The 26382-nt window shown below is 49.5% G+C and overlaps 1 protein-coding gene across 1 annotated transcript in view; it reads right to left on the reverse strand.

Moving 5' to 3' along the window:
- The window catches only part of LOC127042431 (zinc finger protein 560-like), an 816513-nt gene that overhangs the window by 85407 nt on the left and 704724 nt on the right, over positions 1 to 26382 (reverse strand). Inside the window, exon 3 of the mRNA XM_050935886.1 lies at positions 5399 to 5481. Coding sequence (XP_050791843.1) covers positions 5399 to 5481 — 83 coding nt within the window. The remainder of the gene's footprint in view (positions 1 to 5398; positions 5482 to 26382) is intronic.

The raw sequence follows: 26382 nt of genomic DNA on the forward strand, positions 1-26382 counted from the left end.
ACTTACAGATTCTGAGTTGGTTTAATGTTTCCTCATCTGTGCGGGGAGATCTCAGGATCTCTCTTTCCCCTGAACCCTGGAGCTCTGGGACCCATGGCTCTTCCCCTTGTTCCAGCTGGGAGATCATATCACGTTGGAAAACCAGAAACTCCGCTCAGATGAAAGAAAACAAAGGAGTTCAGTTGATTTCATACAACTTGATCATCAAAAACATTCTGTTAATTTATCTTCAGTGCTTAGTGTGACCTAGTGTGCCTGGGGCAGTCCTCACTGAAAATGCCAAGGTCAGAGCAGGCTGAAAAAGGGAGAGCAGATGCTCCCCATACTGGTGGTTAACACTGAAGTTAAACTCACTGACCAGTCACAAACTGTGCTTCTGATCCCACACACTGGTTAACGAGACTCTGAAAAAAGAAATCACACGGCCCCCTTTATTGCATGACAGTTCTCTGACTCCTAATCAGCAACTAGGTCCCGTACAGTGAGAGGTTATTTAAAAACTCTGCTCACTGTGATACAGCATGGCCAGAGGGCAGCAGGAGAGTGATCCTAATTGGATCCAGGAAGTGGGTGGGTAGAAGGTTAGCCACATTACCCAGGTTTGGATCTCAACCAAAATACCATGCTGCCAGCCAATCCTTTAGCAGTTAAACTAAATGTTTAGAAGAAAGAACAAATGAAAGAATGAAGTTAAATTCCATCCTTCCAGACAATTCTTAACATCTAAACTAAAGGTTTAAAAGAAAGAAAGACAGAAAGAATTTAAATGGAAAAGCAGTCAGATACATTCCAAAATGGATATATCAGGTTCTTAGCAGTATTGGTGAGTTGCTGGCTTGAAAGTCTGTCTGGAACGCATCCACAGCTTGGATGGGTCATTCAGTCCTTTGTTCCAGGGTTCAGTTTGTAGAGAAGTTGCTCCAGAGGTAGGAAGGAGGATTGAAGACAAGATGGAGATGATGCAGCTGCGCTTTATATTCCTTTTGCCATGTGGCTTGTACTTCCTGTGTCCCAAACACAAGCTTCACAGCACATGGCATGGAAAAGCTTTGGAGGTTTCATTACACAGACAAACCCCGGCATGTCTTGCTGACTCAATAGGTGTATCCCCTTGGTCCATAGGTTCATTGTACAGCTGATGACCCTCAATGGGCCATCAAACATGCTAGGCAATGTTGATGCCAATATGTCTGGGGGTGTCACCCAGAAAAACTGCACAAGTCTGGAAATACGGATATACCTTACATATCTGTAACTCACAATACAAAGGTGATAGAAACATAGAAACAAAATTATCATACTTGGCAAATCATAACATTTTCACTGACACTTTACATGGCATACCTAGCATGATTCATTGCAATTTTGTCAGATTATATTATTTTATTATTAATACCAAAGTGTCTCACAATTTCATGCAGTCTCACACTTGCTAAACTAGTGAATTCCCAGGACCAGTTCCCCAGGCCCTTGAAGATGCCAAACATTGTGCTTATGAGGGATTGAAATACCCACATATCTGCTGGGAACACACACACAGACACTGTGTCAATCTGTACCCCTGTGTTCACTCTTCTAGAAAATTATGATCAATTTTGTACCCAGTATGGCTTGTGAGGTATCATTAGAAAACGCATAACCTACTGAATATTATCCTCCTGTTAAAATGTGTAGTAACACTGTATATAAAATTGTGAGATTTTACAGTATGATATTACTGAAAAAGTTACAGTTCTGGGGAACACCCACAGACCAGTTCCTCAGAGACAGCAAGGCAAAGAGCTGGTCAAACAGCCATTCTCCTGCAGGGGGAAGGTGTGAAGACATTAAGGGCTGGTCTACACTACGGGGGGAAATCGATCTTAGATACGCAAATTCAGCTACGTGAATAACGTAACTGAAGTCGAATATCTAAGATCGGATTACTCACCCATCCTCACCGCGCGGGATCGATGTCCGTGGCTCCCCCTGTCAAATCAGCAACTCCGTTGGGGTTGGTGTTGTTCCGGAATCGATATAAGCGCGCTCAGGGATCGATATATGGCATCTAGATGAGACGCCATATATCGATCCCCGAGCAATCGATTTTAACCCGCCGATACGGTGGGTAGTCTAGATGTAGCCTTACATTCCATCACAGGGACCTATTGAGGCTGTTGTGGAAATCGACCACAGGATTAATATTTGAATCAGCTCAGCCTGAGGCTCTTTTCTTGGTTACAAGCACGCAGGCGGCGACAGCTATTGGAATACTGTTTCCGAGCTAAAAATCACACAAGCCTTTTACAGCTTAAAACCACAAACAATGACACATACATTGCACGTTAATTTCCTTATTTGGAATATATTGCAAAATATGATGCAGGTCAAAAGCAAGCTGAACAATCAGTTTTCCATATTTGGCCTTTCCTGTTATTTTTATTACACCTGGTGATATGGCAGCAAGACTCTCCATGTCTCAAGAAATGTCACTACCAACCTAGGCCATTTTCACATGCTGGGGTGCAATCCAGATCAGCGAGGAGTTGTGTCATCTGTAATCCTGGGTGAGATTCAGTGTTCTGCAGTTGGAGCTCCCCTGTCTGGATACTCCCAGCCAGCGCTCAAGGACGCACTGAGTGTCTGTATGATAAGTAACCCTGGACTGGCAGCTCTGACTCCAGCCGCCTGCTTGTTACACCCCAAGCACATTCTGGTTTGGGTAGAGAAGGCTCAGGGTTTGAGAGAAGGCTGGGAGTAGGAAGCTTCTGTTCATTATGCTGGACCTAACCCCAGTTTTACTTGAGTAAAGAGGAGATATTTGACATTGTGTGATGCTGCTCCTGTGCTCTGTTCCCAAAGTGTTCTGCAGCAGAGGAGGGTCTCTGGTAGTATGTATGTTACTGGCTTATTGGGGTGATGCTGAAACAGGACAGGGTACAGATGGCATTGTGGGGGTGGCATGAACCTTCACTCTTCATTTCCCCTTCCAAGAACAGAAGGGACAGGAATCCTTACCCAGCAAGACCATCCTCTCATAGTTCCCCTGCATGACATCTCTGTAGATGGCTCTCTGAGTGGGGTCCAGCAGAGTCCCCTCTTCCCTGGAGAAATACACAGCCACCTCCTCGAAGGTCACCGGCCCCTGAAAGAGCAGGAGTCCAATACTCAGTACCTGCTGACCCACCCACAACCCCACTATTCACGGAACAGCAGCACCAGGGAAATGGAAGCTCCGGGAGGCACATGTTAACAGAGTCCCACCCCACCTTGCTTACAGCAGCCAGGAGGCATCAGAGGGTAGAAAGAGAGAACCTTTGTGTCTCCCATCTGACAGACAGAAGCAGGGTCTTCACATTTATCACATAGCTACTAGCTAGAGCTTAATATAGGAGATGGGGCTGTCTCTGGACCCTGATAGTGGCTCCCTGGTAGGAATACAAGCACTCTCCAAATAAAATATATGGAAGAAAGGGGAAGTCAATCATAAAGAATAGAAGTTAGAAGGTCAGAATTGTAGTGCCCATTAACAAAGGTTTAGAGAAAATAGAGCCTATCAAACTAACGGGATATCCTTATTGGATGAGATCAAAAGTTTGGTTGCAGCTAATAGTATTGATGTAATATACCTAAACTTCCGTAAGGGACATGACTTGATTAGCACAATATTTTTACTAAAAAAAACTAGAATGATACAAAATAAACACGGCATACATTAAATAGATTAAAAACTCTGATAGTAAATGGGGAACCATGATCGAGTGGATTTCTTTCTAGCAGGTTCCTGCAGGGATTGGTTCTTGGACCTGTGCTATTTAACATTCTTATCCATGACTTAGAAGAGAGTACAAAATCATCACTGATAAAGTTTACAGTTGCCACAAAGATTGGGGTTGGTGGTAATTAATGAAATGTCAGCAGATTCAGGCTCCATAACTGAGAGTCTGGGAAGTTGTCCCAGCCCTGGCTGGAGGGTTATTTCCTGTTCCACATAGAGGGGAAGTTCCATTCCCAACTCCTGTGCCTTGAAATTAGGATCTATCTGACACTACACCCCCATATTCATCATAGTGGTATGATTATAATATGATTAGGACATAATTATGATCTATTTTGTAGAAGATGCATCATGTGTGGTGTCACTGGAAAAGTTCTGATTTGCTGAATATGATTATCCTATTTGTGTGCACATATCATGTTCGTATCTGAAGTTATGGATATTGACTCTGTATCTGTATTTCAAATGTGCTTACTCTGGGTAACACCCACAATGAGCCTTTCAGGTACAACAATGAAGAAGCCAGACAGTGCTGATGGCTCAACAAAGACAATGGACTGTGGAAGAGCTTAGCCTTCCTGTGAATGTTTCAGCCAGCCTATGAGTCATGGCTTCTATGACTCAGCAGGGCCTGTGACCAGACCACATGACACTAAACTCCATTTCAGTACCTGTATTTTTCCACAAACTGGACTAGGAACTGAGTTTGGAACAAAAGGTTCCCACCATATGGAAAAGCTACATAAGGTGGGGTGTGACATCATCTCTTGGCCTCATTCTCCACACAAGAGAACTTCTGGAAACACCTGAGAAACAAAAACGGATGTGGGGGAAGTGCTGCTCCCAGGATCAAGAGATTTCTAGCTTGTGTATGGAAACTTGGGGGACTGCTTGTACCATCAGTCAGGGTGAGAAATTGCTAATTCAAATTCTATCCATCTAGTATGTTAGGCTTAATCTGAGTTTTGGTTATTTGCTAAATAATCTGCTTTGATCTGTTTGTTATCACTTATAATCACTTAATCTATCTTTCTGCAGTTAATAAACTTGTTTGATGCTTTATCTTAACCAGCGAATTTTGAGTGAAGTGTCTGGGGAAAATCTCAGCTTGTTGTGCACATCTGTCCCATATCGAGGGGAAGGGGAACTACATTAATGAGCTTGCATTATAGAGATCCCTGTGCACTATAAGATGGTATCATTCTGGATTTATACTACAGCAAGTGTGCAAGGTTGGGGAGTGGGAAATTGGCTCTTGTCTTCTATCTGTCCTTGAGTGGCTTAGGTAACGCACTCAGGTAGCTTAGTTGGCTGCATGGCGCCACCTGCTGTTGTGTTGGGTGATAACAGGCCCTGGAGAGGCTGGTGAAATCTCCAGCAAAGCAGTGTGAGAAGGGCCAGCCCAGCGTGAGGGTTAGAGGACACAGCAGTTCCCAGAAGCTCCACAAACTGCCTCCTGGGGGTGACAACCCATCACGCCCTACACTACACAAGTCTCAGCAGGTTTGTCACATGCTGTCCCCTCCCTTTCTCCACCCGAGATATTTCCTGCTTCCCACCACCTCTAGCAATTCCCACCCTCTTATGCATTTACTGCTCCTCAACCTCCAAGCAGAGCCCGCCACCCTGATAATCTCTTACCTGAGCCAGCTCCATTGCAGCCATTTCCTTGCCCCTGGGAGGATGAGATGATCTGCAGCGAAACATGGATGTTATTCTCTGGCCTGCCGGGGTGAAAAGGGCAAGGTGTGAGAATTCAGACTAGGCTTTTGTCCATTCCACAAGCCGATTCCCCCCAGCTTTTCCCCTGCTAATGCACATTCTAGGTTCTAGCACACTGTGAAGCACAGAGTGACCTTATTCCAGTACAGGCCTAGCCCCCTCCCACCAGGGTGTAACCCTCTGACACATGGGGAAACCCTCCCAGTAACAGTCTCTCTCTTACACGTATCAAGTTTGCGGACAACACCAAGCTGGGAGGGGTTGTAAGTGCTTTGCAGGATTGGATTAAAATTCAAAATGATCTGGACAAACGGGAGAAATGATCTGAAGTAAATAGGATCAAATTCAGTAGAGACAAGTGCAAAGTACTCCACGTTGGAAGGAACAATTGGAGGCCAGAGAAGAGCAGAAACAAAGGAGTCACTTTGGGGGATTCTCCCTGTCATTGTCCCCAAGGCAGCTGTCTCAGGTTTACAAAGGTGTTTCATGTTCCAGCCTTTATACAGTCTCTCCTGGGAGTGCCCCTTTCATGGACTGGGCCTAGTTTTAGTTTTTGGTAGTTAACAAGCTTGGTTTATTGTTCATCTAACCAGTATGTGTGGATTGAAGTGTGTTGGAAACTCTGTTTGGGATAACAAGCTGGTGCATGTCATTTTCCGCTGATGAAATGACAGACTTCATATGAGCTTGGGTCGTTCAGTAGCGTGCTGGACAGTGCAAGATGCACATTTCTGGGGGAAAGTTGGGCACTTGAGAATTTGCTGGTTTTCTCCTGAGGTGTAATTCATGAGTGGCTCTCTAGCAGCAAGCAATACTGTGTAGCTGGGAGTGAGTTACATGCTGGAGACTGTGTGTTAATTGGCCAAGAGGGGCTGTGCTCGCGGGAAAACAGTGGAAAAGGCACCCCATGCTGGAGGACTGAGGGGACAGCTATTTAACAGTCCAGATTGTACTCTGGGTAACATCACAGACACTCATTATGACAGAGCCTCTTACAACACAGAGAAAGTAAATCCATGTCCCAGAAATCGAAGACTCCAGACAGAGGGCAAGTGTCCCTGGCACTGCTTCTTGCTGACAGAGAGGTTCAGAGACAGTGCGAGAATCCTGGGGAAGCTGGGAACAGGAAGCATGGGCTGGCGGGGTTCGGTGGAGAAAGGGAACAGGAAGGGCAGGGATATTACTGAATCCAGGATCTCAGCAGTACTAGATGACAGGATAGCACATAGTGCAGCCCATTGGAAAACACAATCCCAACTATACATACAAAATGATGGGGTCTAAATTAGTTCTTTCCACTCAAGAGATGGATCTTGGAGTCACTGTGGATAGTTCTCTGAAAACATCCACTCAATGTGCAGCAGCAGTGAAAAAAAGTGAACAATGTAGGAAATAATTAAGAAAGTGATAGATATGACAGAATATCTCATAGATCATATTTGTAAAAACAGCAAATAAATCCATGATACACCCACATCTTGAATACTGCATGCACATGTCACCCCATCTCAAAAATAGATATATTGGAATTGGAAAAGGTTCAGAAAAGGGCAACAAAAATGATTAGGGGTATGGGACAGTTATGCCAGACCTAACCCCCAGTTTCACTTGAGCAAACAGCAGATATTTGACACTGTGCAATACGGCTCCTGTGCTCTGTTCCCAAAGTGTTCTGCAGCAGAGGAGGGTCTCTGGTATTATGTGTGTCACTGGCCTATTGGGGTGATGCTGAAACAGGACAGGGTACAGATGGCATTGTGGGTGTGGCGTGAACCTTCACTCTTCATTTCCCCTTCCAAGAACAGAAGGGACAGGAACCCTTACCCAGCGAGGTCACAGTCTCATAGTTCTCCTGCATGACATCCCAGTGGAGGGCTCTCTGAGTGGGGTCCAGCAGAGCCCACTCTTCCCTGGTGAAATACATAGCCATATGCTTGAAGATCACCAGCCCCTGAAAGAGTAAGAGTCCAACACTAGGGACTTGCTGCCCCACTCACAGCCCCAATATTTGTGGCAGAGAAGAGTGAATCAAATGGAAGCTCTGGATGGATCATAGTCAGGAGAGTCCCACCTCGACCTGGCTCAGAGTATCCAGCAAATACCAGGGTGAGGGGATGAAGAGAGAGCCCCTTATCTCTCCCAGCATATCCATCACTCCCCTACTAGCCACTGACTGATACAGGAGATGGAGCCCCTAGCAGGGTCCAGGGAGAGCTCGCTGGTAGGATGCCCAACACCCTCCTCATTGTGAGGAGCGGGATATGAAGGGAGAGGCAGCTCCAATAAGCCTGACTCATGGGTGTCCCCTTTATATCTCACAGCAGCTGATGGTTAATGAGGTCAGGCTCCAGCACTAGGAGTCTGGTCAGTTTGACTAGCTCCATGTAGGTGGGTTATTTTCTCTCTTCACAAATTAGGGCATTTCCACCTCCAAACCTCCTGGGTCTGTTCCTAGAATCTAGGCCACTTAGTAAATAACTCCCAGCAGGTCTGCCACACCCTGGCCTCCTCCTTTCCCCACGCTGTGAATTTCCTGCCCCGCTCCAACCTCCAAACTAGACTCTGCAAACCTTCCCACCTCTGGTGTATTTGCTCTCCCTTTCCTCCAGCAGGAACCCACCAGCAACCCCCCGATAATCTCTACCTGGACTGACTCCACTGCAGCCATTTCTCTTCCCTGTCCCACGCCAGGCTGGGATGAGCTGGAGCAAAACATTCTGCAGCCTGTCTGTGGGAGAAGGGCAGTTGTGGGAGTTTCAGAACCGGTTTTAGTTAATTTCACATCACAATTCCCCCAGGCCCTTTCCCTGCAGACAGACACCCTAGATTCTGTCATGCTGGGAAATGCTCAATCTGTTTATTATAATTTAGACCTGGCCCCTCCTGCCAGGCTAAGTCCACAGACACATTTTTAACCTCCCTTCTCTCTCCCCTCACCCCTTCTCTGAACACAAGGCTAGAAAAGAGCAGAACCAAAGGAGTCACTGTGGGGGATTCCCTCAGACACTGACCCCACGGCAGCCACACCCCAGCAGGGGGAATATGGAGTCAGGAACTGGCTTTTGCTCTGTCTGATCCTTGTTTTGTTCACTGGAAAGTGGTTCTGCCCCAGGATGCAGCAATACATGTGTCTGGGTGGACTAGAGAGCTGGAAATCTCTCCCCCACATTCATTTCTCCCACTGCCCCTTTCAGTCCCTCCTTCCCCTGTCCTCTCTCCCTGCCCCTCTGGCTGGGACAGTCCCATTCCTGGGGGCTTTGCTCTCCCATGGCTGGATTTCCTCCTGGCAACCGCTAATGGGAGGAGAAATGAGGTGGTGTTGTTTGTGCAGAGTCACTTTCTTGCCAGACCCTAGGACATTCCCTGAGGTCTTTCAGTTACCTGGAGACTCTGGCTCAGAATTTAGTAGTAACAGGGCCCAGGACTGCCCTAGGGGGCTAGGACCAGCTGCAGAAAGTCATCCCCTGAGCCGGGCAGAGAAGAAGCTTTAATTAAGGTCACTTCCCAGCACAGAGCCCCACTGGGGGAGCAGAAGCTGCCAAGCCTGGTCTCCCAGATCACAATGGAGGCTGCAGCATCTGACCCAGGAAGCTGAACCCCAATATCCTGAGCAGAGAGGGACGGAGTGTATGAGCAGCTTCCCTCCTTTAGCTCTCTGGGGAGAGCAGCTAATGGGAGCCCCTCCTCACAGGGAGAATGGCTGATCTCATTTGACCCACTGTCCATCTGGAATCACTCCTTGTCTTTCCATACAGTGACTCTGGATTAACAACGGTCTCAATGACACCGGATTTCAGAAAGAATGAGTTCAGAACGCTGTGGAAAAGACCATCGTGTGGCAGTGCTGACTCCCTTCCCACCTCCCTCACCCCCGCAGATCTAGGACAAGGACTGGGGGCAAAAATTTTCCAAACGGAACCGAAAGTTCCTGCAGTTTTCAAAAGAGGAGAAAAGTAAATTCTGTGAATTCACACTAACAGTGTTTGCTAAGTGGACAGAAAGTTATCACAGTGACAGGGCACGTGACTGGAGAATGGACTTGGTGACCTGGTGACTAGGAGCCAGGACTCTGGTACAAGTTGACCAGAGAGAAGGATCATGGTTAGCAGCAGCCCCCAGACACCCCCTAGTACCCAGAGCCCAGACCCCCCAGCCAGGGGCCCCAGACACCCCCCAGCCAGGATCCCATCAGATATTCCCTGGGACGCAGCCCCCAGAGTCCCTGGCCAGGGACCCCAGATACCCCTCAAAGCCCCACCGGCCAGAGAACCCCCACCACACCATGATTGCCAGGTTGGGAATCCCAAAGAGTTCCCCCCACCAAGAGCCCCCAGCAGCCAGGGACCCCCTCAAGGGACCGCCCCCCCACTGGGAACTCAGTCCCTCACTGCCTGCCTAGGAACTTCCCCACCCTCCAGAACGATCTACCCTGACATTTGCCTGGGACTCCCTCCTCTGCCCAGTGTGACCCCCTGATGCTTTACAGTGCGACCCATCACTCTGCTTCCCTGGCATGCCCTCACCTAGTGCCAGGGATCCCCTCCCCCAGCTCTGTGCACTGGGCATGGCAACAAAACCAGGAACCAGCGGGGGAAGCACAGACAGAGCCCCTGGCACAGAACCAGGCTCCCTCTAACCCTCTGTCCCGCCTCCCCAAGAGACACCCACCCCCACTGTTCTGCAGCCACCAGGCCCCCAGCGATACCCACCTCCAGGACCCATAGCCTCAGGGATGGGCACATCAGAACTACCACCCCCGAAAACCCCAAACCTCCACAACCCACCAACCTGACTAGGGTACCCCCTGCCCAGCCACCCAGAGGCCTCCCCCTACCACAATGCCCCTTCAGCTGCAATCTCCCCACACAGACACCTTCCCTGCCCCTGCAAGTGTTACCTCACAGAGTGTGAGAAGTGGCTAGAAAGTTAACACCACCTCCTGCTGGCCAGTCACACAGGCAGAGGGAGCCTGGGGAGTGCTTCTTTAACAGGAGAATGGAAGGCCTGGAGGGCAAGAAAGATCCACGGGGTGTCACTAGCAAATAATGGCCACCATGGATCCACCCCAGAGGCGGCTGCATCTTAGCACATTGGGAAACAACCCATCATATTCAATTAGAAATAAAACAACTAGAGAGAAGTGGGGCAAATGTTTGGGGTATTTTATATCAATCTTTGACACACGCAGAGAGAACCCTGTCACAAACGACATTTGATAACATGAGAGAAAACCACCAAGATCGGAGGGGATTTGATGTTGCTATTAAATAACTAGTGGAAAAGGGGGACTGTTGGACTGGATTTTATATGACTGTCCAATACATAAACAGAATGTGATGGTCCCCCCGGCCACGGGGCAACCATTCACGTGAGCAGCTCAGAGCCCTTTGAGGAGCTGATTTAAGGGCAGGGGGGGAGCTGGAAGGCTCCCTGGACAATGGAAGGGGGCCGCAGGGGAATTGGGAAATGGGGTATGGGCAGTCTCCATGGGGGATGTGCTCCTCCCTTCCCTTCCCTGCCCTGGCAGAGAACGGGAACCTCATCCCATCCCACTCCAGTGGGAGCCATGTTCTGGGGAATGACCCAGGGCAACAATTTTCCACCCAAACAAGGACAAATCGCTGCAGATAAAATGGGTGGGAAAATCCACCCCCCATCAGAGTGATTTTAAATTGACCTTTGAGAAGTATGGAGAGAAAAGGGAAAATCAGAGGCAATTAGAGAGCTGATCATTGGGGGGGGAGGAGAATCTCCCTGGATTTTATAGCCATGTGTGATAATGAGAGAGAAAAGGGGAAATCTTGAGAGAATGTGTGTGGGGGAGGAAGTGGCAAAAACAGGGACAGGATCCAGTTAACTCACCTCCCTCCCACCCCGGGAATGTCCTGGCTGCACAGAGACAGATCTACACCCCCACCCCAGTGACCTCCCCCCTCTGCAGCTCCACTGGGATCCTCCTGCAGCTCCACTGGGGCCGAGGCGCCTTCAAGGCTTCTCCCAGGCTCCCTGGCGTAGAGTCACTTTCCTGCCCCCCAGCGCCTCTCATTCCCCGGGGGCTCCGGGTCACAATGTCCCACCGCCCTTCCCCCGCCTGCAGCTCCGGCTTCTCCCCTCCCGCCCCCGCCAGCCACACCAAGGGGAACCCCCGGGCCCCAGTCTCTGTCCCCACCTGGATCCCAGCGGGGCCGGGGGCAGATCCTGGCTGCAGCTGAGAACAGTGGCTCCGCTGCGGCTCGGGCAGCTCCAGCGCTGCTGGCAGCAGGTGGAGAACCAGGAAGCAGGTGTTCAGCCCGGGCTCCGCGTCACAATGTGCCAGAGCCCCGCCCCCAGGAGCTGCCCCGCCCCTGGTCTGTGCCAGAGCCCCGCCCCCAGGAGCTGCCCCGCCCCTGAGCTGCGCCAGAGCCCCACCCTCAGGAGCTGCCCTGCCCATGGGCTGTGCCAGAGCCCCGCCCCCAGGAGCTGCTCCGCCCCTGCTCTGTGCTGGAGCCCCGCCCCCAGGAGCTGCCCCGCCCCTGCTCTGTGCTGGAGCCCCGCCCAGAGGAGCTGCCCTGCCCCGGAGCTGAGCCAGAGCCCCGCCCCCAGGAGCTGTCCGCACCTGGGATGTGTCAGAGCCCCGCCCCCTGGAATTTCCCCATGTTGGGGCTCTGAGCTTTGTTCTCCTGCCGCCTTCTTCCCAGCACCCCCTGCTCCCTTCCTGTGTCTGCAAACACCCCCCCTCTCCCGGGGCCGGCTGCAGTGCTCGCTGAGGCTGACTCCAGTGGCTGAAGTTGCCTCCATCTCTGCTTCACCTGGAGGGGGAGAGACAAAGAGAGGAGATGGTCCCAGGGTGTGAAACCAGAATCAGGGGGCAAGGAAAGAAGGACTGTTTGGAAAGGTAGGTTTTTTTGTGGGGGGGGGGTGAGCCAGAGGGATTCAGAAGTTGGGCAGCAGAGGCTCAGGGAAATTGAGGGGAATCTCCTGGGTGTCTCAGTGTTGCCCAGGGTTTGTACAGCACCTTGCATAATATGGGGTCTGATCTTAGTCATGGTCTGTGCAGCACCTGGGAGCCCTGATGTCTGTTTTCTGATCACAGGCTCTGGGAATAGAGAGAGGGAAACCTCAGCACCTGAAGGTTAATGCAGCCCTGTGTGCAACCCCTGCTAGGGTGATCCGACAGCAAATGTGAAAAATTGGGATGGGGGTGGGGTTAATAGGCACCTATATAAGAAAAAGACCCAAAAATCGGGACATCTAGTCATGCTAGTCCCTGCTGTTCTCATAAGGGGTCGGCTTAGAGGGGGTTTAGCTACACTTGCAGCTGTCCAGCGCTGGGAGTTAAAGCTGTCTTCCTACAGCTGTTTAGGGAAAGCGCTGCAGTGTGGACACACTGACAGCTACCAGCACTCTGTCATGGCCACATTTGCAGTGCTGTTGGGAGTGGTGCATTATGGGCAGCTATCCCAGCATTCAAGTGGCTGCAATGTGCTTTTCAAAAGAGGAGGGTGGGGTGGAGTGTGACACGGAGCGTGGGGGAGACAGAGCGAGTGGATTTTTGGAGCTGACACTGTGTCAGCTCCCTGCCTGGCAAGTTCAAGCCTCCTCCCCCACCCCTCTCTCATTCACTAAATGCAAATAGCCGCCTTTGTTCTTTTCCTCACAGACCAGATAAGCCGCTGATCCAAAACAGACCCCCCTCCCCCGTGCCCACCCGGCTGCTTCTCTCCTCAAGCAAACACCAGCTGTGGGTGTTCCAAAGGGATCCCCCTGCCTCTGCTCATTCACTGCAAACAGTAACTGTGTTTGGTTTTTAGATAAGCAGCTCCGGGAGCCTTGAGCTCACATCAAAGCAAACAGAGGCATCACACCAAAACAAAGAGCGTTATCTCTACTTAAAAGCATTATGGGAAGGTTCCGGAGGTCAGTGACAGCGTAGTAAGATTAATCACTGTTTACACTGGCACCCCAGCGCTGCATCACCAGCTCTGTTCTCTTTATTCCTCTCGTCGAGGTGGAGCACATGCAGCACTGTAGCCAGGGAGATACAGCGCTGTATGTGCCTTGCCAGTGTGGACGGGGAGTAAGTTACAGCGCTGTAAAGCCACCACCTGCACTGTAACTCTCCAGTGTAGCCAAGGCCTGAGTTGTAGTAATAATAGCAGCCAAGAATCCGGTGGCACCTTCTAGACTAACAGACGTATTGGAGCATGAGCTGTCGTGGGTGAATACCCACATCGTCAGATGCAACAATAGACCCATATGGGCTAGTGGTCAGGATTCCTGGTTTTCACCCAGGTGGCCTGGGTTCAACTTCTGGTGTGGGAAGAGTGCAGAGCTTTTGCCCAGAGTGGAGGCAGGAAATGAAAGGAAAAGGAAGGGATCCTGCCAGCAGTGGATTTAGACAGTGTAGGGAGGGGACCCCAGAAGTGGGGGTGGGGCAGTGGTTTGTGGGGAGATGAGGGAAGGATCCCAGCAGTGCGGGAAGTTGACAACCTGGAGAGCACAGGCCTGGAATGGGGACCTGGAAGAGTGAATGTGTCCCTCTAAACCCATCAACTGCAGACTAGGCAGGCTTGGAAGAATTGTGTATTTGTTGGTAAATGTCAATTTCTGTGTAAACACACAACCCAATGGCAAAATATTTCCATCAATAATCATCAAAATTGACAGATGGGCAAAGTAAGAAACATGCTGCTTGAGAACTTATCATGTTGTAGGAGCAGCAGTGATCTGTATGCTCTGTATAACCTGTATGCTCAAAAGGTCTGTTAAACTCCCCCAGCTTGTGTCCTTTCCCGCTTTGAATGCCTGTGAAGTGGCTTTCCCACTCTCCTTTGTACCTCCAGTGAATGCCCTTCACCCGGCCCATCTGGCCAGTGGTTCGCTGTGTTACATTCTATTGCACCTCAGGGAGACTGATCTTCATCGCACCGTCCATCGCTGCGCTGTGGGACACTTACCTTAAAGGATCCTGACATCTCCACTGCCAGGCCTGTCCTGGGAGCGTGAGTATGAGTGTGACACCCTCCCCCATCCCTTCTTTTGAGCTTAGCTATCAAGCTAATAAATGTGCTGCTTTCTGCCAAACTCTGGGGGGGAGGGGCATTATTAGTCCTCTCTAAGCTTACTAACTGACCCAATTTTGGGTAACACAAGCAACATTGTTTGATCTGTTATTGTACGAAAGGGGAAGATGGTTGTCTATAAAGGAGGGTGAAGACTAAATGCCTCTGATGAGAATGGGATTTAAACCCATGCAGGCAGAGCATAATGGGGTAGCAGTCCATCACCTTAACCACTCGGTCACCTCATCTGAGCTGTGAAAAAACAGACAGGAGGAGAAATCTAAAGCCGGCAGAGATAGGGACACTAAGGAGTTTTTAAATACTAGGCGAAAGCAGGGTCTGAATGAGCTCCCCTCTCTCACCTAGTGAGGAGCTCGGGAAAGACTTCAGGAACAGACCGTGTTTGCATAGACACACCTACTCTGCCTAGCTATGCAGCATGATGGGGCCGCTTCCCCAAAATGACCAGTTTGGGATGGTCTTGGGTTACAAATCACTTTAGGTTTGAGTGGAATGAAATGTTATTCTCCTTCCTGTATGAGTGAAGGGCAGCAGAACATACCTAGTCCGTCCTGATGGAGGGGTAGGTGAGTGAGGAATAGCTTTTATTGGACTGCAGAGAAGTGATTGAGGACGTCACCCTAAACCAGTGGTCCCCAAACATTTCACATTGTGCCCTCTTAGCCATGGCTGTGGCCCCTCTGAAGCCACGGTCAAGAACCGGGGCTGGGAGGAGTGGGGCTGTTGCTTGCTGGGGTGAGGGGTGCGGACAGGGGTAAAGGGGTCGACGCCGGGCTGGGAGCCAGAGTCTCAGGCTGAGGGTGGGGTTGGGGAAGAGCTGTGGCAGAGTGGTGCTCCCTCCCTGCCCTCTATGTGGGCTGGCTCAGGTCCTGAGGTGCCCCCATGAATGTTCCTCTGTGTCCCCCTAGGAGTCGCACCCCACATTATGGGGACCACTGAACCCTACTCGCTAAGCCGGGGCTAGTGATACCAAACCCCCGGGAAAGGGAGAACAAGTGTGGGGGCCCCAGCACCACAACCATGCCCCTACCTTCTGTCTGTGGCTCTACCCCCTTCCACCCATGGCCCCATCCACTGTCACTTCTGTTCCACCCCTTCCCCCACCAGCCCCACCCTATCACTCCTTTACCCCTGCCCCGCTGTGGCCCTGAGACCAGAGAAGCTCTGTGCCCCTGCTGCAGCCCCCGGGCTGTAGCAGGGAGTGGGAGCTCCTCCAGCCCTGGGGCTGACATAGGGGAGACTTTTCCAGGGGGACCTAACTTGGCCAGGGCCCCTGATCATGGGCCCCACTGTCCCCTTGGCAGTGCAAGGTTTGGGGAGGCTGAGCCCCCTTGTCATAAACAGATAGCTAAGGGTTAATGTTCTTTTACCTATAAAGGGGTAACACCAGTAACCTAAAACACCTGACCAGAGGACCAATCAGGAAACAAGACTTTTTCAAATCTGGGTGGAGGGAAGTTTGTGTGTGAGTTCTTTGTTCTTTGTCTTGTGTCTGTGGCGTCTCGGCTATGAGAGTGATTTTTCTATCTCCTGCCTTTCTAATCTTCTGTTTCCAAGTTGTAAGTACAAAGATAATAAGACAATAAGTTTATATTGGTTTTTTTTGTATTTACATGTGTGTAGTTGCTGGAATGTTTAAATTGTATTCTTTTTGGATAAGGCTGTTTATTCATTTTTTTCTTTTAAGCAAATAACCCTGTATTTATCACCTTAATACAGAGAGACCATTTTTATGTCCTTTTCTTTCTTTTTATATAAAGCTTTCTTTTTAAGACCTGTTGGATTTTTTCTTTAGTGGGGACTCCAGGGAATTGAGTCTGCAGCTCACCAGGGAATTGGTGGGAGGAAGAAGTCAGGGGGAAAATCTCGTTGTGTTAGATTTACTAGCCTGACTTTGCATACCCTCTGGGTAAGGGGGAAGAGAGATTAGCTATCTTGGTACTTCTATTTCCAGGACTGGAAACAGGGAGGGGGGAGTCCCTCTGTTTAGATTCACGGAGCTTGCTTCTGTATATCTCTCCAGGAACCCAGGGAGGGAACACCTGGAGGGGAGGAGGGGGAAGGGAAATGGTTTATTCCCCTTTGTTGTGAGACTCAAGGCATCTGAGTCTGGGGGTCCCCCGGGGAAGGTTTTGGGGAGACCACAGCGAGTCAGGCTCTGTATAAATCCCTGGCTGGTGGCAGCTTTACCAGGTCCAAGCTGGTAACTAAGCTTGGAGGTTTTCATGCTAACACCCATATTTTGGACGCTAAGGTCCAAATCTGGGAAAAAATGTTATGACACCCCTCCCCCCTGAGCCTCCATTACGAGCCGCCCAGGCTACCACTGCTCAGTGTGTGGCCAGTCTCTGTGTTTTCTGCTGCTCGTTCTGGGGAGCCTGGCCGGCCTTAGGGGTGGTGTCCCCCGATAGCCGCCCAGGGCTCCAGGGGTCAAAGGGCACCGTGTGGCAGTGCAAAGGTGCTCACTGCTCTCCCCTGCCCCAATGCTCCTCCATGGGTCCATAGAGGTTTGAGGGGAGTAAGGAGCAACCCTATGTGCTCCATGCATCCTGGTCACTTTTCCCACTTGGGCTGTGCTGTGAGGGGAGCATCAGAAGCTGCTGCTCTCTACCCTCCCGCTATGCAGCCCGGCTGAGGAAAGTGACCTGGATGCAGGGAGCTCAGATTATCTCACTTCTTGCCCCCGCATCCCACAGCCCCTAGGGGTGCACAGATGAGCAGCGTTCCAGGGAGGAGTGGGGGGCAGCAAATGCCAGCTGCTCCATGCACACAGGTCAGTCTCCCCATGTGGGTGCAGGAGGGGGTGCAAGGGCTTCTGTGATGCCTATTCTATCAATATCGTCACTCAATACCAGGCACTCAAATTCACCAGTCTTAGTACTTAGACGTTTAGCGTTTGTATTTAAGCACTTCTAAAATGTGTCCCATTTTAGCTGTCTGCTATTACATGATGTAATTGAGGGAGACTCTTTCATTTCACTGTTTCTCATCAGAACCTACCTGTACATTATCATCTTCCATCCTCTCCACCTTACTAGGCTATAGAGAATCCCTGTGAATAGTTCCTCTCCTAACGGATGTCTCTGTCTGAACCCTTTGCTCCTCAGCACCTGTCGGCTTTCCCCAGCTCTGAGGCTGTGTCTACACCGCGCACCTTACCACGGTGCAGCTGTGCCACTCTAACCATGCCATTGTAAGGTGCGCTGTGTGGCCGTCCTTATCGCTGAGAGAGAGCTTCTCCGGTAACAAAGCCAAACTACCTCCAATGAGGGGCAGGAGCTTTGTCACCGGGAGCACAGCTCCACCTATGATGCGCTGTTCACACTGCCGCTTTTCATGGCTCAAATTTTGGCATTCGGGGAGTGTTTTTTCTCACCGCAGAGAGAGAAAATTTTTAGCAACAAAAGCCGAAATTAAAAAAAACTCCTCTGCAACCTATTTAATTTTACCTTTATACAACCTTTATACTGCCTCCAGTTCTGGTATCCTCATTTGAAAAATATGTTGTGAAATTGGAGCTAGGGCAGCAAAGAGCCACCAAATGTTCTGAGGGCTGGAGAAAAATACCTTCCAGTGAGCTATTGAAAGAGTTCAACCTGTTTAGCTTATCAAAAGAAGATTGAAAGGTGATTTCATTGAAATGTTGAAGGGCCTTAATGGAGAGAAAAGATTGGGTATTTACGGGCTCTTGAATGGAGCAGAGAAAGGCATAACAAGACCCAATGGCTGGAAAGTGAAAAGAGACAAATTCATATTACAACTGAGGCACAATAGTCAACAGCGAGGATGATTCACCACAGGAGCAAGCTACCAAGGAAAGTGGTGGATTCACCATCTCCTGATGTCATTTAATGAAGACTAGATGCCTTTCTGGAATGTGTTTGCCCCCAAAGTAGCTGTTATGTCATACAGGAGGCCTGTGATATGCAGGTTAGATGCTCTAATGGTGTCTTCTGACCATGAAGTCGACTAATTTCTGAAAAACTGAGTGTAGCATTGGGAGCAGCGTCTGATGTTTTCCTGTCTAGCCGGCTTGCTGCCTAGAACGAACGCTCCTTGAGTGGGGTGATCCACAGGGAGTAGCTCAAACCTCCAAAGTGCCTGGCCAGGGGCAGGACATTAGCCCAGCAAGGGAGGGGTGTGGCAGTGACATCACAAAGGCCTTTTGCAGGACCTCAGACTATTGGTCAAAGGTGGTGGGGAGGTGGTGACCTCACAGAGAGATGCTGACATCAGCCAGGCAGGACAGGGGCGAGGGGCCAGGGAAACCTCAGAGACCTCTGTGGCTTTGCTTCAGCACGTTTCCTTCTCCAGGTCTCCCTTTGAGGACTGAGAGATAATTTGGGGTCATGGACGTGAGCGCCAGGAGGAACCTCTTTCGAGTTTCCTCCTTCCCTTGTAGTGATTTTACTAGAAAACAGCCGTCCCTGTTTAGAAGGTAAGAGCCTCCTGGAGGTTTGAAACCTGTTCAGTCTGATCTATCTGGTGACAAGTGAATTCTAGGCATGGAAAACACGAGCTTAAGGAGGCAGAATTTTATTGCGCACCTGGGATTTTGTCCCTTAGAATCGCTGGGGACATTAGGGTTTGTCCTTTTTGTTTCACCTCTTCCTCCATCCCTCCCTCCTCTTCTTCTCTTGCTTCTTTTGTCCTTTCTCCTGTTCCCTTCCCAACAACAGGACGGAGGTGTGTGTGTGTGTGTGTTGCAGGGAAGTCCTCTGCAGCTCCCACTATGGAAGGTCCACCCAAAAATGTGGGACTGAAATAGTGCTCGGGAAGTGATCCCCACCGGTGACCTGGGCCATCCTTTGGGCTCTCTGGTGAGAACCCTCAGCCTCCCGTCCTCCGTCTCTACCCTGATTGGTTAAGCAGGGGGATATTGACAGGGAGGAGACTCAGGTCCTTGTTGTTCTCTTTTAAGATCAAGTAAATAAGTCAGAACCAGTTCTATCTTTGATTAATTTTGCTGCTTCTCTGCATTAATTGTCTCTGAGCAGTTGATGATTCCCTCTAACATTGCAGTTCTCCTCAAATACTTGCTGAATAATTACTGTCACTGTTGTTGGTCTGGAGCTCATCTGAGAGCACAGTATTCAGGTCATTCAATGTCTGAAATTCAAGATCCGATGGTTTGTTTGAAAATCAGGGCTCTTCGGTCCTATTCCCAACAATGCCTCTGATGGGCTGTGTGACCTAAGACAAGTCAATTCTCCTTTCTCAGCCTGAGCTTCTCCCTCTTTCAAGTAGGGATAATAATGATCCGCTCTTACCTACCTCATGGTGGGTGAAGGATGCGGATCCATTTGGGAGTGTCACTAGAAGTAGTGCATAATATGAAGTTTCCCAGATTATGACATAATAGATTAGCTGAAATAGTCTATTTTATTTGTATTTTTTTATTTTGAAATTGTTAATAGTAGCAACGACTTAGCTCAGATTGAAGCATCTTATCTAATGGTTGAGATGTAAGTGTCTCCTCTTTGTGTGCGAGGAGACAATTTAACACACTCTGACGAAGAGGAGATGCTTTTGTTTTGCAACAAAATATTTTTGCAAAGATCTTTCATCCCACTTGTTATGATTTTGAGAAACAAACTGGTTTCGTCTAAATGGGATTTTCGGACAGAAACGGTTTGAATGAAATTTTCCCACCATCTCGATTCCTGGGCTCTGGGGTGTTTTCATCTGTTAGAACAGGAGTCAGAACTGGTTGCTTCTCTTTCTGGCTCTGCCATCGCCTTGTTGTGTAGGCCTTGGGTAGGTCACTTCCCTTCTCCCATCTGTCCAATCGGAACAGGAACAGTTCTCGAACTATGGGCAGTTTAGAGCCCAAGTGAGATAAGGGGTATTAAAGCCCTCTGTGAAGGAGAAAGGGGAGTTTCACAGTGTTTAGCACCAAGGAATTCTAAAGTTTGCTAAATTGTCTAGTCTGTGAAAACAAGAAATGGTCAGGGCCAAACTTATTAACCACTGCCTTTTTAAAGCCCATTCAAAGATGTGAGTCCCTATCTTTTAGGTACCTGTGGTTCTTTGCCAGCAGCAGAGAAGAGGTTCCTGCCTCCATTTTTGTGGCCTTAACAAACCAGGTGTTGTGCCCCAGTTCTCGTCTGAGACCCCTGAAAAAGAACATCTTCCCATCCATGAACAAGACAGGACCTATCTTTCAAAGGGGAACAAAAAGACCTCTGGGACTTACAGACTAGCTAGCCTGACTGCCATATCTGGAGAGATCCTGCAATACATTCTTAAACACTCAGTTTGTCAGCAGCACCTACAGGATGATTTGGTTCTTATGACTAGTGAGCGTGGAATTGTCAAGAACAAATCATTCCAAACCAATCCTCTTTCCTTCTTTGGCAGGGTTCTGGGCCTGGTAGAGGTGAGTAAACAATAGATGGGATCTAGCTTGGTGTTACTAAGGCTTTGGACACAGTCCCATAGGACATTCTCAGAAGCAAACGAGGGAAATGTAGTCCAGCTGCAATCAGTGTAATGTGGTTGCAGAGCTGGTTGAAAGCCAAGACTCCAGGAGCCCTTCTCCATGTTTAGCTGCCCAACGGGGAGGGTGAACCTAGTGGGTCTGGCAGGGATCAGTCCGGTGTCAGGTACTATTCTATATTTTCATGAATGATTTGGAAAATGGAGTGGAGAGCATGCTCCTAAAGTTTACAACTGACACCAAGCTCTTTGGAGCACAGGATTGAAATTCAAAAACACCCTTAACAAATTGGAGACTTGGTCTTCTTGAGCCAAACTCCATGGTTAGGGCTCTCTCTCTACACTGGGCTGAAGTGAAACCCCAGAGCCAAGCACTCCTCCTGGGCAGTGAGCTCCGACCTTGAATGGTCAGATGCTGCTTAGCACTGTCAGAGCAGCTTTCGCTGGGGGATTCTCCCAGCACTTTCCAATAGCGGGAAGGTATGAAATCCCCATTTGACTGCTGGGGACAGAGCCCGAGAGTGGGGAGCAACTTGCCCAAAGTCCCCAGAAAAAGGAAAACAACCAGCAGAGGAACCAATAGGAAACCCAGCAATGGAACTCAGGAGTCCTGGGGGTGTGCTGTGGTGACCAGATGTCCCAATTTTATAGGGACAGTCCGAATTTTGGGGTCTTATCTAGGATCCTATTACCCCCCACGCCGTCCCGATTTTTCACACTTGCTGTCTGGTCACCCTAGGGTGTGCACATGTGTGGGTCCCAGCTGCTCCCTTCCCCCCTCATTGAAGCAGATGTGCAGGGTTACTGCCCTGGGAAGTGCAGGGCACCAGTGGATGTGGGGTTGGCTGGAGGTAGGGTCTGGCTTCAGGCAGGGCAAGGGCTGCGTGGCTGGCTGGCTTCAGGCAGGGGGGTGCATCAGGGGTTGGCTGGAGACAGGGCAGGGAGGATGCGGCTGGTGAAGGCAAAGCAGAAGGTGCAGGGCTGGCTGGAGACAGAGGCTGACTGCCGGCAGGGTAGGGCAGGGGGTGCAGGGCTGGCTGCAGGCAGGGCGTGGGGCAGGGCCGTTGCAAGGAAGTTTCATGCCCTAGGTGAAACTTCCACCTTGCACCCTCCCCCCCCCGCACCCCTGCCCTGAGGCGCCCCACCCGTGGCAGCTCCCCCCTCCACCCTGAGGCTCCCCTCTTGTGGCAACTCTCCTGCTGTGCCCTGCGGCACCCCCGTCGCCCGAGCTCACCCCTGCTCCGAGCACGAGCACCCCGAGCATGCCGTGGCCGCTTCACTTCTCCCACCTCCAAGGCTTGCGGCGCCTAAACCTGCCAGGCAGTCAGGCACCCTCCTCTGAGCCACAGCAGCCCTGACAGTTGACAATAGAGGCACCTTAACCCCTGAGTTCCTTCAATGTGTCCCCCTCGGGGGTCCAGCTCCGATCACCAGATACTCGGGGTATGTCTATACCACCTGCCGAATCGGTGGGCAGCGATCGATCCAGCGGGGGTTGATATATCGCGTCTAGTGTAGATGCAATACATTGAGTGCTCTCCCCTCGCCTGCTGTACTCCAGCTCGGTGAGAGGCGCAGGCAGAGTCTACGGGGAGCTGCAGCAGTCAACTCACCGAGACTGTGACATTATAATTGTTAGGCCTGAATAAAGATATAGCAGACAAAACCAGGTATGCCAACCTGACCAAAGTCAGGCTAACAGAGGTTTGTGGGTAATGCCTGAGTGGAAAACACTGAGAAGCAGCAGCATGTCTCACAAGCGCTGGGAAAAAGTGAGATAAGAGAGAAGCTGCATTCCTGGCATAGTACCAGATGTGCTGTGTTCGGGCAGCTCCTTCGAAGAACTGATAAGAGTCCTAGTTTCCCAGCCTCCTTGTTTTCGCTCCCTGGTTTTGTTCTTTGTTTGTTTTGAACTCCCCTACATTTCTAACTTTAGGCATGCATGTATACTAAAGGTGTCTAGTTTCTAGTAATTACAAGAAGGGGGTGGGTTGCTCCAGTGAATAATTTATGACGCGAAGGAACTGTCTATATAGGCTTATACTAAGATGTAAAGAGCAGGCTGGTTCTCTCTGGAGACGAGCTGCTCTCTATTGATGCGTGCACTTGTCAATAAAGAGCTTTTGATCGGACCTTGCTGGTGTTGCCTGTCTCTCTCGCGGTCAGACAACGAACTTTGCCGTCTGGGTTAGAGTCCCTGACATCTTTGGCGACTCCGCCGGGACCCGTCTGACTCTCTGGCGGGGGATCGGACCCTGAGGCAACGCAGCGCGCATCCTCCAGTTTAGAGGAGCCTTGCCTGGTGATCTGATCTCTGCGTTGGCGATAAGGCGTGTTCTGTGAACCAGCTGAAACTCTTGGAAATCCAGCAACGTCCACCTACCCATTGAGTAGGGTCCAGGTTGTCGGGGTTAGAGTCCCTGACTACTTAGGTCTGGGTTAGAGTTCCAGTCCAGGTCTGGGTTAGAGTCCCAGTCCAGGTTTGCATAGGATCCAAGTTGCCTGGGTTAGAGTCCCAACCTGGGTTTGAGTCTCAGTCCAGGTGTTCAAGTCCCTGGAGAGGTAAGCGAGCACTCGACGCGGGGAGGTGGGGGTTAGAGTCCCTTCATGAAGAGGGGTTAGAGTCCCTTCATTAAAATGAGACAAGTTGGCAGTAAGTGCCCGGGGATGCCCCGTTGTCTCTGATACTTAGAGATTGGAAAGAGATTTCTGAGACAGCTGATCTAGTTAAATTTAAGATGAGAAATCTGTGTTGGATCCAATGGCCATCATTTACCTTTCATTTGTCCCCAACTAGAGACTGGCCGGTGGGTGAAACCTTTTCCACAGATAGGAGGAACTCCTTAAGGGATATTTTGGTTGATCTTAGGCCGAGACAAATGGATTACTTGTTTGTATGGTATAATTATAAACCCATGGAGGGATGGGTAGCTTTTGAAGCTGTTTGTATGGAGAGCTCTTGTAAAAAATCACCCACCATATGCACCAGAGCCGCACCGGGTAGGAGGGACAATTTTGTTCCTGTTCTTCCCCGTCTGATGGAGTGCAAGGATTCAAAAGCAGGTTAGGGACAGTTCAGGGACAGAGGAGAATCAAGGGGGAGCTCAGAGTGATGTTCCCTCATCTTCAGAGGAATCAGGCAGCCTCACCCCCTCTGTGCAGCCTCCAGGCAGCCTTTTGCAAACTTGGTCAGGGACTGCTTTTCAAACACCCCCAATATTACAGCAGCCCTTGTCCTTGCACTTGTGGACCCCCACTAGGTTACTTAACTCCATGAGAGAGAATGTTTCTGAGACACCTCTGAAATTACAAGCCTCATTGAGAACTTATCTGGTTCTACTGGTTGCTGGGGAACATGAGATGGTTTTACCCATACCCTGTTTGCAACTTCAAATTTGTTTAACTGGCAGTGCACTATGCCTCACTTATGAGACAATCCTGAGGCAGTGGAAAGAATGTTCTGCACAATCTTTTTCACTCATGTGCCCACTTGGGCAAATGTAAATCAGTTATTAGATACTCTCATGACAGAAGATGAAAGACAAAAAGTAAAAGAAAAATCTGCAGCTCATTTGAATGCACCTTGGCTAATTACTGACCCTAACTGGAATCCCAATAATCCAGCTCAAAAGACAAAGTTGGATGGATTTTTAAAAGCTGTTTTGAATGGTATTAGAGATGCAGGGGAGGCTACTCCAAATTGGAGCAAGGTGACTGCTTGTGTTCAGCATCCAGATAAGCACCTCTCTGACTTTTGTGCTCGACTGATTTGTGAAGTTAAAAAGCATGGGAATTTAAATCCTGAAACTGATCATGGAAAGGAGATGGTTAAAATGGTTTTCATGTCACAATGTGCAAAGGATATTGCAAAAGATTTAGAAAGCATCCAGATGGTACGCAAGGGAAAAGTTTGTCTGAAGTAGTTAGCATTGCTACTAGAATGTTTAATGGGAAAGAGAAAAAGAAAGAAAAAGAACATAAGGAACGGGTTAATTTAAAATCATCTTGGCCCCGGGATGGAAGGAGGGGGGTGCTCTGCGTTCAGGGTCAGGAATCGGCGCGGACTGTGCTTGGTGCAGGGAGGGGCTGCTTTCGGCCCATCTGGCTGTGAAGGAAAAAATATAGACAGAGGCGAAGCAAAGGAAATACAAGTTGACAGAACTGAAATTACATTTGCAAAGCTTAACTGTCCAGTAAGATCCAACAGTGTGCCTTTGTGACCCTGGAGTCGGTGTGGCTTGTGACACCAAAGAAGCCACAGGCAGCCGACCTGGACTGGAATCTCTGAAAGAGACGCCGCAGGAGATTCCAGGGTGTAAAAGAACAGCCCTCCCAAGAGCAGAAGCATGTTGGAAATTCTGGACAAGCTGTATACAGGATAATCTCCCTTCCACCTCTCCCCCTCCTCTGAACATTATACACAGAAGTGGCCAGTCTGGACGTACGTGTGTAAGTATGAAAGGAGCTTCGGGCTTGGGGCATTAATATTTTCCTGAGTGATGTGAGAGCGTTCCCAACACTCTCCGTTGTTGTTTTATTATTTTATTAATGAAGCTTTAAAATTCAGTTATATGGTGTGTTTTCTTTATCTCCCCCAACGATCCTGTAGTGTCAGCCTGATCATCTGACATGAGGGATAGATTGGTAACAGAAATTTGTCACAGTTTGGTGAGCAATTAAGAAGGGGGAGCCCGCCTGAAATTACACCATCTATTTGTTTTACTCCCTTGTTATTTTGTGTTTGCTTTGCTTGGTACTGTTGGTGTTATATGCTGAGAACTGCAATGTAAAAGTGAGTCCTAATAGGATAAGGAAACACTATTGGTTCTGGTTCTGGTTCTATTTAACTTTAACTCGTTACTGTTGTTGTTTTTCCAATCTGTCTATTTGGTGTGTTAGGAGAGTGTGGGTGGAACTGAACCTCTTGTTCGTAATTCCTCGGCGTGTGAGCCTTTATGTGTGGCGAGACAGCTCTGAGGTTAAAATTGAGATCCTTCGGTCTGTCTGTCCCCTGTTCGCGGTCAGTGATAGAAGTGGGAAAGTCTTGGCTTAGACTGTAATTCCCTTGCTCTCTGTGTATATTCTCTTTTCTGTTTAAGTGTCAGAACAGATGAATTGAGTCTCTGGGTAAACCCTCTAAGAGTAGTCCTTCAAATTATATGTTAAGTAAATGGCCTTTGCCCAATTGGGCCATGTGTCTTCTGCTGAGGTGGGTGCATCCTCAATAGACGGAGGACTCGGTATCTTGTGAGTAAGAATGTTTAGAGGAAGAAAAGACCAGGAGGGGTGGGGGGCATAGTTGAGAAGGCCCACCCTCCTAGCTAAATCTGGTAAGTGGAAGAAGTTGGTGCCTATGGAAGGACGGTTCAGTGAGTAAAAGCAGGATCGGGCCAGGCGGCAGGC

Source organism: Gopherus flavomarginatus, unplaced genomic scaffold, assembly GCF_025201925.1.
Source record: "Gopherus flavomarginatus isolate rGopFla2 unplaced genomic scaffold, rGopFla2.mat.asm mat_scaffold_43_arrow_ctg1, whole genome shotgun sequence".
In the NCBI taxonomy this organism is placed as follows: domain Eukaryota; kingdom Metazoa; phylum Chordata; order Testudines; family Testudinidae; genus Gopherus; species Gopherus flavomarginatus.